The sequence below is a fragment of the Rattus norvegicus genome, chromosome 8 (assembly GCF_036323735.1).
Source record: "Rattus norvegicus strain BN/NHsdMcwi chromosome 8, GRCr8, whole genome shotgun sequence".
In the NCBI taxonomy this organism is placed as follows: Eukaryota; Metazoa; Chordata; class Mammalia; order Rodentia; family Muridae; genus Rattus; species Rattus norvegicus.
Genome location: NC_086026.1, coordinates 48,684,683 through 48,698,131, shown reverse-complemented (window position 1 = coordinate 48,698,131; position 13,449 = coordinate 48,684,683). Strand labels below are relative to the sequence as shown.

The 13,449-nt window shown below is 37.2% G+C and overlaps 1 protein-coding gene across 1 annotated transcript; it reads left to right on the top strand.

The window, feature by feature from the left end:
* The first annotated feature begins 10,951 nt into the window (after positions 1–10,951).
* Or8g36 (olfactory receptor family 8 subfamily G member 36) lies at positions 10,952–11,887 on the top strand. Its single transcript, NM_001000464.1, has one exon. The coding sequence runs from the start codon at positions 10,952–10,954 to the stop codon at positions 11,885–11,887; it is 936 nt and encodes a 311-aa protein (NP_001000464.1).
* Positions 11,888–13,449: the final 1,562 nt, after the last annotated feature.

Here is a 13,449-nt window from a genome sequence, read left to right as displayed (position 1 = left end):
AAGATGATGGTCTTTTGGTCTCTCTGATCCCCCAATAAACCTCTTGTGTTAGGTCGGTTTCTCTTAGTGGAGCATCTTGGCTCCCAACCTACCAAAATACTTTTCCATTGCTTTATTCTAATACTTCTCACTTTAGTTGCAAAATATTAACCGTGCAAATTAGATGATTTATAGACAGATAAATGTGGAGTGAGATAACAATACTAAAATAATTACTTAGTTTTAAACCAAGAGGTCTTTACATTGTTTGAATGGGAATTTGGTAGGCTCTTTGAAACTTTGTAGCTGCTTTTGTCTGCTCTTGTTCTTTGGTTGAGAGTCAGAATCCTAGAAACTGAATAACCACCCTGGTTTGGGGTTCTTGCCTTCATAGTTTGAATAAAGAAATCCCTACAACAATGTATAAAGGCAATTAAACACTGCAAAGAGATGAAGAATTAGTCTTCTTCATGAACGAACCCCCTTTTATTCAATACCTAAATCATCACCCTTAGAAGCAAATACTTGCCAGCAACACTGAATAGACTATGCAAGTTTTATTTATGTATTGACTTACTTATATGAATATGTAACAATGGTTAAAAGCCATGATGCTACAAATTTGGGAGGTAGGGGACATCAGACATGGAGTGGTTGAAGGGTCAAGAGTAGGTGAGAAATTCTGTTTATATATATATATATATACATATATATATATATTGTATTATATATTTATTGTAATTATGTCTTAGTTAAATAATAATAATAAGATTAAGAGAAATTCAGGGACCTCACATAAAAGGTGAGTTTTAGAAAGAAATATTATTCCCCATATGGGGAGCTTTAGAGAAAATAACAAAGTCAGAACTCCTATAGAGAATAGTTTCCAAGACTGAAAGAGTGTTGTGTCAAGGTCTTGAGTTAGTAAGTCTTTATGGTATAAAGGGATAGAAGGGGTAAGCACATGGTCAGTCTTGTTCCCTTTCCATGTGGCTCAAGACTGTGCATCCATTGGTAACCTGGCAAGTTTCTCCCCCTAATGCTTCCAGTGTCTGGTCTTGTGATGTCCTCCTCTTTATCCCTCTCATTCAGTTTTCAGTGCAAGTGACAGTCAAGACCAGAGGCATGTTATCTTTTTTTTTTCTCTCCCAATAGCAGCCTGGTATCCCACTTTCAGAGTTTGTTCTATACATTCTGATTCATGTGAAGTTGATGAGGTCAGGTGTCAAGTGTCACATTCTCATGGCGACTTCTTCTGGAGGGTGATTTTCCCCTCAGTTTGCTTCTCTGCCCTGTGTCACCATTCTGTGTTTTCACACCTTCCACTGCTCTATCACACTCCTGTGTGAATTTAGGATGGTTGTCTTCTCTTTCTTTCCTTGGTATACAGTAGGCTTTTTATTATCGCCACTCATCCTCCTTCATTTGGTTATAAAAAGACAGTGCTTCATTTTTAAACCCAGTCCCCCATAAAAGAGAGAACATGGACAAATTGAAGTCACGTTCTTTCCAGAATCCAATATAAATGTCCTGTAGCACAATTCCCAATAAAACTAAAGTTCAATAGCACTGTCTTCCTTGTCCACACTTCCAGTGGCATTCTCGTATTCTGAGACCATGTTATAATTACCCTGCTTGCAGACTTCTGTATCTCTAGTCCACATCTCCAACCTCTTGCAAATTCTTATCTTAGACCCATTTCAGTGTTAATCAGATTATCAGGACATTAGCCTGCTCTTGATACTGATTTTATTTTTACTTTATCACTGTGACTTCAATGCTAACGGAAACCTACAAGAGGGCAGAATTCTTTATCTCCCATTTTGAGAGGACACAGTGCATTATTGCTAGCCGCATTGTTTCCAGGTTCAAGCTGAAATGAAGCATCAGGTGGGTGCATGATCATTTGTGTTAGTCAGGATGTAGAGAGGGAGCAACAGAAGAGGACTCCTCAAAGGGATTTCCCTAATGACAGTTATTCTCCAGATATGACTCACTTCCACAGGTTTTCACCACCTCTTGGAGGGGTATGGTTATCTGTCACAAACTTTTAACACATTAGTTGATAGGGAACAATTTTTATTCAAACTCTAATACCATCATTCTCTGTATCTTTATTTATAAGATTTTGCCCCACAGCTGTGAACTTATTAATGTATAACACAAGCACACCATATGCACACAAATGCATAGGAGCATTGAATGTACATTTCTCTGAGATTCCTCACAAGTCTATGTGTATGTTAACAAATGATATTATTTTAACATTATTAATACTATGAATTCTGTTTTATATAGTGGAAAATGTTGTAGTATAAGAAATCTGATACACAGTAAAATGGTGCATTATGACATCTATTAATGTAGATGATAATAAAACATCTGACAATGGAAAAACAAGGAATCCAAGTAAAAACCTACAACATTTTCTATGGTAATGAACTTTTCTTTGACTCCAATATATTTCAGAAATAGGCATATAAAATATCTGAAAATTAATAACATTTATGAACTTCCAAGATTGGAAATGTTTGCCTTTCCAAACATGAATCAGCCAGTTACATTTCTGTGTTTAACGGGTGTGGGACACAGGAGAAATTTCCTTAAGAAAATAGAAAATACATGGTGATGTGAGACTAATAACTGCTCACTCTAAAATGAAATTGGGAAAGACACTACAGACAGTTTAGAGACTATTTCATCTACTGTTATTCTTCTGAAAAATCCTACTAGAGTGTTTGGAAAGACTGTATTCTACAATTTGTTCTTTTAGAATGAGAGAGATTCTTGTTGAAAATGAAACCAGAACTTTATCCTCATTACTTCAAGTAATTGTGATTTCCTCCTTTAGAGACATTTATAGTGAAGCTAAGTCACATTTATTAAGCAGTTGCCATGTCAAAAAACAGGATACAAAGTTCATGTGTGGTTTTTTTTGTTTGTTTGTTTATGTTATGACCAAATTAACCTGGGGAGGAAATGGTTTATTTCATTTACATGTTAAAGTCGATCACTGAAGGAGGCAAAAACAGGTGATAAAAACAGGAATCGGGAGGAAGGAGCTGAATAAAAGCCTGTAGAGGAAATATGAACATCCCAATATAAAGCATGTTTAAATTTTAAAAGTGTCCTAGTCTTTAAAACTATGTTATTTATTTATTTATTTATTTATTTATTTATTTATTTACTTATTATATTTCTTTGATCTTTTCTGTAGAGTTCAGTTGTTATCTGCCTCCTGGTTTATTCTCTGACTATTTGTCATCCATTCCCTCCATAACCCTCACACACTTCAGTCGCCAAGATGTCCCCACCCCTCCACTCCCATTCCACCAAACTTTCTCATTCCCTGGGGTCTCAAGTCTCTCCAGGTTTAGGTGCATCTTCTCTTATGGAGCTAGACAAGGCAGACCTTTGCTCTATATGAGTCAGTGGCCTCAGACCAGCTCATGTATACTGCCTGGCTCAGTGTCTGAGAGATCTAAGGGGTCCAGGTTAGTTGACATGGCTGGTCTTCCTATGGGGTTGCCCTCTTCCTCAGTTTCATCCAGCTTTGTCCTAATTCAACCCCAGGAATCCTAGGCTCTTTGTCCATTGGTTGGGTGTAAGTATGTGCATCTGAGTCTTTCAGCTGCTTGTTGGGCTTCTCTGAGAGCAGTCATGCTAGGCTCCTGTCTGTAAGCACAACATAGCATTAGTAATAGTGCCGGGTCCTGAAGCCTCCCCTTGAGCTGGATCCCAATTTGGGTCAGTCAGTGAACCTCCTTTCCTTAAGTCTCTTCCCCATTTTTGTCCCTGCCGATCTTTTAGACAGGTACAATTCTAGGTTGAAATTTAAGACTGTGCGATGATTACTCCTTGATGCCCTGTCTTTCTACTGGAGATGGACTCTACAAGTTCCCTCTCCCCACTATAAGTCATGTCATGTAAGGTTCCTCCATTGAGCCTTGAGTATCTCTCACCTCCCAGGCCTCTGGTACATCTTATAGGGTCCCCCAACCTACTACCTCCTGAGGTTACCTGTTTCCATTCTTTATGTTGGCTTCCAGAACTTGTTTCCTGTTTTCAACCACTCCTGATCATCTTCCCCTTTTCTCCTTCTCCTATGTTCTCCCACACAGGTCCCTCCTTCTCTCTTCCTTCCCCTCCCAGTCCCACTCTGTGATTGCTTTCTTATCCCTCCCAAATGGTATTGAGGGATCCTCACTTGGGCCCTTTGGCTTGTAAACTTGAAAATGCATCCACCTTATACCAATCAGAATGGCTAAGATCAAAGACCTTGGCCACAGCACATGTTGACAAGGGTGTGGAGAAAAAGAAACACTCCTCCACTGCTGGAGGGATTGCAAACTGGTGCAACCACTATGAAAATCAATCTGGAGATTTCTCACAAAATTAGAAATATATCTACCCGAAGACCCGGCTATATCACTCTTGGACATATAACCAAAGGTTGCCCCACCCGTGGTAAGAGGTGCCCATGTTCCACTATGTTCACAGCGGCCTTATTTGTGATAGCCAGAAGCTAGAAATAACCTAGATGTCCCACAACAGAAGAAAGGATACAGAAGATGTGGTTCGTTTACACAAAGGAATACTACTCAAATATTAAGAACAAGGACATCATATTTATTTATTTATTTTGGAGCTTCTAGGCCATTCGATATTCCTTAGCTGAAAATTCTTTTTTTGCTTTGTGTACCATTTTTAATAGGGTTCTCTGGGACTTATTCTTGAGTTCTTTGTAAATATTGGATTTTAGCTGTGGGACCCTGATGGGTAGCCTGGTTCCTGATTGAGCTAAGGCTAGAAACCCAAGAAATCTTATAGGCACTGTAGGTGCTTTACCTATTTTTCAGTACCAGGTCTCCACATGTAGTGGACATAACCTGTGGTCATGTAGGCTCAAGATAGATCTCCATTGTAATGAGGATGCTAAAGGCCTGGAGAGCATAACCAAGAAGTTTTGCTTCTGAGACATTCCTTCCTTCCAAATATATTTAATCTCAGGCCCACCCTGAGAAGTGTGGTATGGTTTTACACATCCATTTTCTGCTATGACAATAAATGCCTTAAAACCATGGACTGCCTCTTTTCCTTGGGATCTGCTGTGGGGCCGCATGGAGAAGGCCGTCTCCTATAGAGTCATCATCTATTCCCCTATAGAAGGCCTCTCTGTACTCCTAGGCAAGAACAAGCCAAGCTCAAGGCCACGGCCATTCTCAAGCCAAAGAACCTCCCTGCAAGCCCAGCCAAAGCCCCTTTTCTCCCTGGCCCCAGCCTGCAGTCCCCCTCTGTTCTCTGCCCTTCTTGGATTTCTGGCTGTACCTGAAGTCACAGAGCCTGAGAACTAGACATCACCAGCCTCTTCAGAGACCCGGGTACCCCCAAACTAGCCCTGTCTCTCCAGTTCCTTGTGGTGTCCAGGGGATTCACTATGGCCCAACACCCATCCTGGGACAACATGGGAAAAGCTTAGTCATTCCTTGCATCCTGCCTCCCCAGACGGCATTCTCTGTGACAGAGCAGACGAGGGACCTCACAACCCTACAATTAGCCCTCTATCAGATATAGGGTTGGTAAGGATCTTTTTCATATCTGTTGGTTGCTGTTTTTGCCTATTGACAGTGTCCTTTACCTTACAGAAGATTTTCAATTTTATGAGGTCCCATTTGTCAATTGTTGATCTTAGAGAATGAGTCATTGGTGTTCAGTTCAGGAAATACTCCCCTGTGTTAATGTGTTCAAAAATATTTCACACTTTCTCTTCTGTTAGATTCAGTGTATCTGGTTTTATATGGAAGTCCTTGATTCAGTGGGCTTGATTTTATACAAGGAGATAAGATTGGATCAATTTGAATTCTTCTACATGCTGACTGTCAGTGGAACCAGAACCATTTGATTGAATATGGTATCTTTTTCAAGGGATGATTTTGGATCCTTTCACAAAGCTAAAGTGACCATAGGTATGTGGGTTCATTTCTGGGACTTCAATTCTATTCTATTGATCTACCTGCCTGTCTCTGTATAAACACCATGCAATTTTTACCACTATTGCTCTGTATTATAATACAGAGTTTAGGGATGGTAATACCCTAAGAAGTTCTTTGATTGTTGAGAATTTTTGTTGTTGTGGTTGTTTTTTTTTTTTTTTTTTTTTTTTTTTTTGATCATGGGTGGTTTTTATTCCAGATTTGAGAATTGCCTTTTCTATTTCTATGAAGAATTGAATTGATTTGGAATTTTGATGGGGATTGCAGTAAATCTGCAGATTACTTTTGTTAAGATGGTCATTTTTCCTATATTAATCATTCTGATCTGTGACCATGAGATCTTTCTATCTTCTGAGATCTTCTTTGATTTCTTTCTTCAGATACTTGAAGTTCTTGTCATACAGATCATTTATTTGTTTGGTTAGAGTCACCCCAAGATATTTTATATTATTTTTGACTATTGTGATGATTGTTGTCTTCCTATCTTCTTTTTTTGCACATTTATCAATTTTGTAAAGGAAGGCTACTGGTTTTCCTGTTAATTTTATATCCACCTACTTTACTTAAGTTGTGAGTCAACTGTAGGAATTCTCTGGTACACTTTTTGAGTTTGCTTATATATTCTATAATATCATCTGCAAATAGTGCAATATTGACTTCCTCCTTTCCAATTTGTATCCCTTTGATCTCTTTTTGTTATATAATTACTCTGACTAGTACTTTCGATACTATATTGAATAGGGAGGGAGAAAGTGGTCAGTCTTGACTATTCCCTGATTTTAGTGGGATTGCTTCAAGTTTCTCTCTGTTTAGTTTGATGTTGGCTACTGGTTTGCTGTATATTGCTTGTATTATGCTTAGGTGTGTACCTTGAATTCCTGATATCTCCAATATTTTTAACATGAAGGCTACTTGTATTTTGTCAAATGCTTTCTCAACATCATGTTAAGTTTTTTTTTTTTTTTTTTTTTTTGGAGCTGGGGACCGAACCCAGGGCCTTGCGCTTGCTAGGCAAGTGCTCTACCACTGAGCTAAATCCCCAACCCCGCTTTCTCAGCATCAATTGTGATGATCATGTGTCTTTTTTCTTTGAGATTTTTTTATATAGTGGATTATATTGATGGATTTCCTTATAACGAACTATCCCTGAATCCCTGGGATGAAGCCTACTTGATCATAGTGAATGATCGTATTAATGTGTTCTTGGATTAGTTTTGTGAGAATCATATTGATTATTTTTGCGTCAATATTCACGAGCAAAATTGGTCTGAAGTTTTCTTTCTTTGTTCAGTCTCTGTGGGGTTTAGGAATAGTGTAACTCTGGCTTCCTAGAATGAATTAAATAGTGTTCCTTCTGTGGAATAGTTTGAAGAGCATTAGGTCTTCTTTGAAATTCTGATAGAATTCTAAACTAAACTCATCTGTTCCTGGGCTGTTTTTCTTGGGATACTTTACATGACTGCTTCTATTGTTTTTAGGGGTGGTGGGACTGTTTAGATGGTTTATGTGGTCCTGGTTCAACTTTGGTACCTGGGATCTGTTTAGAAAATTGTCCATTTCATTCAGATTTTCCAGTTTTGTTGAATATAGACTTTTGTAGTAGGATCTGGTGACTTTATTTTTGAAGTTCCTGGGTTCCCATTGTTATGTCTCTCATTTCTACTGTTGTTAATTTGGATATTGTCTCTTTGACATCTCATTATTCTGGGTAGATATTTATCTATCTTGTTGATATTTTTCAAAGAACCAGCTCCTGCTTTTGTTGATTCTTTGTATAGCTCTTTTTGCTTCTACTTGGTTGATTACCAACCTGAGTGATCATTTCCTGCAGTATCCTCCTCTAGGGTGTATTTGCTTCTTTTTGTTCTAGAGCTTCCCGATGTGCTGTTAAGTGGCTAGTGTATGCACTCTTCAATTTTTTTATGAAGGATGTCAGAGTAATGAATTTTTCTCTTAGCACTGCTTTCATTGTGTCCCGTAAGTTTAGGTATGTTGTGCCTTAATTTTCAATAAATTCTGAAAAGTGTTGAATTTCTTTATTTCTTCCCTTCTTGATTTCTAATCTACTGGCTTTTTTCTTCGTGTGTGTGTGTGTGTATGTGTGTTATGTCTAATTTCCCCAGACAATGTCTAGAACTAAAGGAAAGAGGTAGACAGTTCGTCTGCTCATTATTTTACTCTCAAATCTTCAATTCTTCACTATCAACTGCAATTAAGGCTATGAATCTTTTGTGGATATTTTTATTTTATCACATACAAAATAATTTATAGTAAAAGAGACATGCTATAAACAAGCCAGAAATTATTGAACCACAGATTTAAAAATTGTAGAATGGTTTGAAATGAACTGAAACATGGTAGGAAGTGAATATCAATAAAAAATTCTTACACTATGGCACAAGTATGTAACATTATGTATGGTTAAAATTGCATGTCTCCTTTCTCAATACAAATGACTAGAATTCAATTCTCCAAATAGATGGAAAGAATAGAAAGAGTAGTTACAAACTACAAGAATTATTTTTTTAGATAGGAAATTGTCATCATACAAACATTTAAGAACCATACTTGATAGCCTTAATTGTTAGTCTTTAACATATGGATTGCTACAGTTTACAACACAGAGAATATTTTACACAAGGGAGTTGATGAGTGTCACACGAAGGATAAAAAGCAACTTTTAATTGCTTCTACTTTCCACCGGCTCATCCCTGAAGAAAGTATTTCTTCAGGGAGTAACCTTCTATAAATAGTTATGACATTGCTTATATATCAAAAATTTTGGGTACATAAGGTCATTCTGGTGGGTTCTTCGGATTGAAGCATGAGGAAGCTAATAGGTGAATCACAACCTTTAGGTTGTAATGTACATGTGAGCCACACAGACACTAGGATCTGAAATCTGATGCTGAAAGCATAGGTAGCCAGAAGTCTGCTTTGAATCATCAGCACCAGCATCATAGTGAGCTCTTGGCTTTAGAAAGCACTTAGTGAAGCTTACACTTGATGTGGACAGAGTATTCCAAGCAGAGATAGAGTGAGTACCTGAATTCCATTTGTTCTTATGCTTTTTAACCTCTGCATGTTATAAGACCATCATACAAATTATGATCCACCAATTATGGGGTTATCCAGACAATACCTGAAAGCCATCATTTACCTTCTGCCACAACATATCACACTGTGTTCTCCAATTATCTGAGTATTTTTAATTGGCACACCACTTCTTTTAATTTTTAATACTCACTAGTGCTTTGTAATGTGATTCTGAGTCCTTAATCAGGAAGAATGCATAAAACACTTTATACTACATCATATACAGTTTGTTTCATTTTTCTGGTTAATGTTGCTGAATCTTTAGACCTAAATGTACACTGTTCTGTTAAAATTATTTTCATTAATTCATAATTCATTACTTTGTTCTATCGAAGCTGATAGTTTTGACATCTTGTCTAAGATATAAGTATAAATGATCAAAAAGACACAGGTTTAGGGGTTGGGGATTTAGCTCAGTGGTAGAGCGCTTACCTAGGAAGCACAAGGCCCTGGGTTCGGTCCCCAGCTCTGAAAAAAAGAACCAAAAAAAAAAGACACAGGTTTTTAATAATAGTACATTATGTTAGAAGTTTCATGGAGATCTGATAGATGTTTTAATGAAGTTTTGTGGTTAGTTTAAGGAATTCTTAAAAGGAATTGTTTTCTATGAAGGTATTTTAATTAATCTAGTACTACTTGTTTAAAAAATAATTTTTTCATCAAATTATATGATTCATTTTTAATGCACAGTCATTGTGATAACAAAAGGAATTATTGTCAGTTCAAGCTTCCTACTCTATATTGCTATAATTTTAAAAATCACTTGTAGTCTTGATCTTCATCAATTTGTATCATTTTCTGATGGGGAAATATCACTTTTTAAAACTTCTGTTGATCACTCCATGGTTAATATATTCTTCTGAACATTTTAGAATCATCTTGTAAATATATGCAACTTGCCTCTCCATCCTTTCAAAACTATGTCTTTCTTTCTTTATTAGAATAGAGAAACACATCTAAAAACAGTATGCTATTTTGTTATCCCGATTTAGATTTCTTTGATGTATGCATACATTTTTAAATGTTTCTATTGTATTAGATCTCCATCAACACCCCTTGAAGATCAAACCAGGAAGGTAAGTCAAGTTTGGGTAAGGAACAGCTAAAATATCTTACAATTGTAAAGGCATAGCATTGTGTTATTTTCATTTTTTCCTATGCAGATCATTACTTCAATGTTATATTAATTTGGTTGTTTTGTTCCTTTTTGCAAATATGTAGAAATATAACCTACTTCGAGGTGGTTTTCTGTTTTGTGACCTCACATAACTCAAATTGTAGGTAGTAGTTATTGTTTTTGGATTTGTTGGAGTTTTATATATGCAAGGATACATAATTTATAAAGAGAATTTTTCTTTTCTTTTTTTCAGTCTTATCAGTTTGCTTAAAACTACATCTTGTCTCTCCATTGCCAAAATTAGCATGTATATAATGAAGCTGAGAAAATGTGTATTTGGTAAAAAGACTTTGTTGTTGTTGTTGCTGTTGTTGTTATTTTCCCACTATATAGTATGATATTAGTCACTGATTTTTATTTGTGTTGTCATTATCTCAACATATCAAAAATTATTTATGACTACCAATTTTGCATGAAAGTCCATTAAAGCAAAAATTCAATTTTTTCAGAGTAATTACTGTGTGATTCAGAATTAGATATTCCATGTTATCATTCATAGAACATAGATGGTGATTGCCCTGTCCGATATTTGATTACATACCTCGTATATTTAGGTCCGAGGACTCTGACGAATAATACTGATAAGGAAGTGGACATATCTGACAGAAAAGACTTGATTTTTATTTGAAACCTCATAATGTCAAAGTACATTAAGCCCCTGTTTTTAAAAACTTAAATCTCTTTCAGCATATGAGCTCAGAAGAAAATGGCCGAAGGAAATTATTCCACCATGACTGAGTTTGTCCTCACTGGATTAACAGAGAAGCCAGGCCTGCAGCTGCCCCTGTTCTTCCTTTTCCTAGGAATCTATGTGGTCACAGTCCTAGGAAACCTGGGCATGGTCATGCTAATCCTCTTCAGTCCTCACCTGCACACCCCCATGTACTTCTTCCTCAGTAATCTGTCTTTGGTTGACCTCTGCCAGTCCAGTGTCATCATGCCCAAAATGCTGGAGAACTTTGTCATGGTGAAGAGTGTCATTTCTTACGCAGAATGCATGGCCCAGTTTTACTTATTTGATGTTTTTGCTGTTTCAGAGTGTCACATGCTAGCTGCCATGGCATATGACCGCTATGTTGCCATCTGTAACCCCTTGCTGTATAATGTTACCATGTCCTACAACGTGTGTTCCTGGATGGTGGTGGCGGTGTATAGTGTAGGCTTGATTTGTGCCACAGGTGAAACAGTCTGCCTGCTTAGACTGCTTTTCTGCAAGGCTGAGGATATAAACCACTACTTCTGTGATCTTTTACCACTGCTGGAACAATCCTGCTCCAGTACATTTATCAATGAAGTCCTAGGACTGTCCTTTGGTTCATTTAATATTATTGTCCCTGCTCTGAACATCCTCAGCTCCTACATCTTCATCATGGCCACCATCCTCCGCATTCCTTCCACTGAGGGCAGATCCAAAGCCTTCAGCACTTGCAGTTCCCACATCTTGGCTGTTGCTGTCTTCTTTGGATCTTTAACATTTATGTACCTTCAGCCCTCATCAGTCAGCTCCATGGACCAAGGGAAAGTGTCCTCTGTGTTTTACACCATTGTTGTGCCCATGCTGAACCCTCTGATCTATAATCTGAGGAATAAGGATGTCAAAGTTGCCTTCTATAAGATTGTAGGAAAAAGGCAATTCTTATGAAATGAAGAACTTGATAAAGCAAAACATTACAACCATAGAGGTTTTTGAAGTATATTGTGAAGACATACAATGCATTCTCATGAATCACGAGGTTTTATTAATACTTGGTTAATTTAAATATAATGACAAGGGCGGTATTGGACTCTGCTGATGGAGTTCACTGCCTTTCTAGGGATCCCCATAACCTGTCTGCCTTGTAGTATGTTCCTTTAAAATAAGTTTTGAAATAGCTAAAACAGTCATATAGCTATTTTACTTTAAAAAATTGGAGCACTGTTCTTTTTGAATGAAATTTATTTTTGTGAAATCATAGAATAATACATTTTCAGTAACATTCGAATTGCTTAATATTTGGGGTTCTTGAATTTTTAAATTAAATGTATTGATAGTTACAATTTTGAAACTGTGACTTTTATGTGAACAAGTGTAACTTCTTGAAATATAAATATACAATCTTACTTTTTACTATATTTGTAGAAATATGATTAAATATATATAATGCATAATTTACATGTAATTTTTTTACCTCCAATAATAGACGGTATTGAAACAGACTGACTTCTTTATGCACATGGTGGCGGGTGTTCCTGTAACATTCCTTGTGGCAGTGTTTCAGGATTACAACATCATCTTTGTTTCCTAAACCAATTTTGTTTCTTTCCCATATTCAAAGAAATTTTTATCTATTCATTCCTCATGACATTCTTGTGCTGAAGATATAGCTCAGGGATTGAGTGCAAATTGTTCTTGTCGAAAACCCCATGCTGACTCCCAATCATGTCGGGCAACTCATTAACTCCTATAATTGCAGTGGCATCTGATCCTATAGAACTGCCCTCAAGTGCACAAATCCATAGTTGCTCACATATTCATGTGTAATTAAAAATAAACTAACATATTTCCAAAACCAAACTATTTTACAGTTACATTTGTATCAGCCTCTTATTCACCTAAAAACAGTAAAGTGGGTTTTCTGACTAATGACCTCTGCCCTTACTGCCATCCTGAAATAAAAAAAAATGGAGTGATATTTTGAGAAATGTAAACAGGAAATGTGAAATCTCTGTACTCTCCCAAGGAAGCAGCTTGCCTGTTGTCACCAAGACAGCATAAGACTTAGGTTGTGCTGGTGACACCTAGCAGGCTCCTCAAAGCAATGCATCTGGAAGGAGCCATCCCCATCCCCGTGACCATGATATCATCCACAGGCGGCTCAATTGCCAGCACTCCTTCTGGTGTAGCAAATCCATGTTGAATTCTTCTATGTTTCCCTAGAAATGCTTCTCAGACTCTAGCACACAAAACATTTCTGTTTTGTTTCTGAGGCATTCTATGTACCCTTTGGTATTTCTATCTGAAGAATGTAAAACACAGGCCGGGGTTCTGTTCTTCTTATCCAAATCACCCCTGGAATTTCTGCTTTGTTTTGCTGTCTGGCCCTGCACTAAGATGTCAGCTGTGACTTCCCAGTCCTTACACTTACAGATACAATTAGCCAGTGTCTTGGCTCTGTCATTCTTATCCCTGAACAAATCACCTCTGTATTTCACGTACTGTGTTTT

What these genes read in the sequence shown, in the direction of transcription:
- Or8g36 (NM_001000464.1), top strand. Translation starts at nt 10,952, where the DNA reads ATGGCCGAAGGAAATTATTCCACCATGACTGAGTTTGTCCTCACTGGA.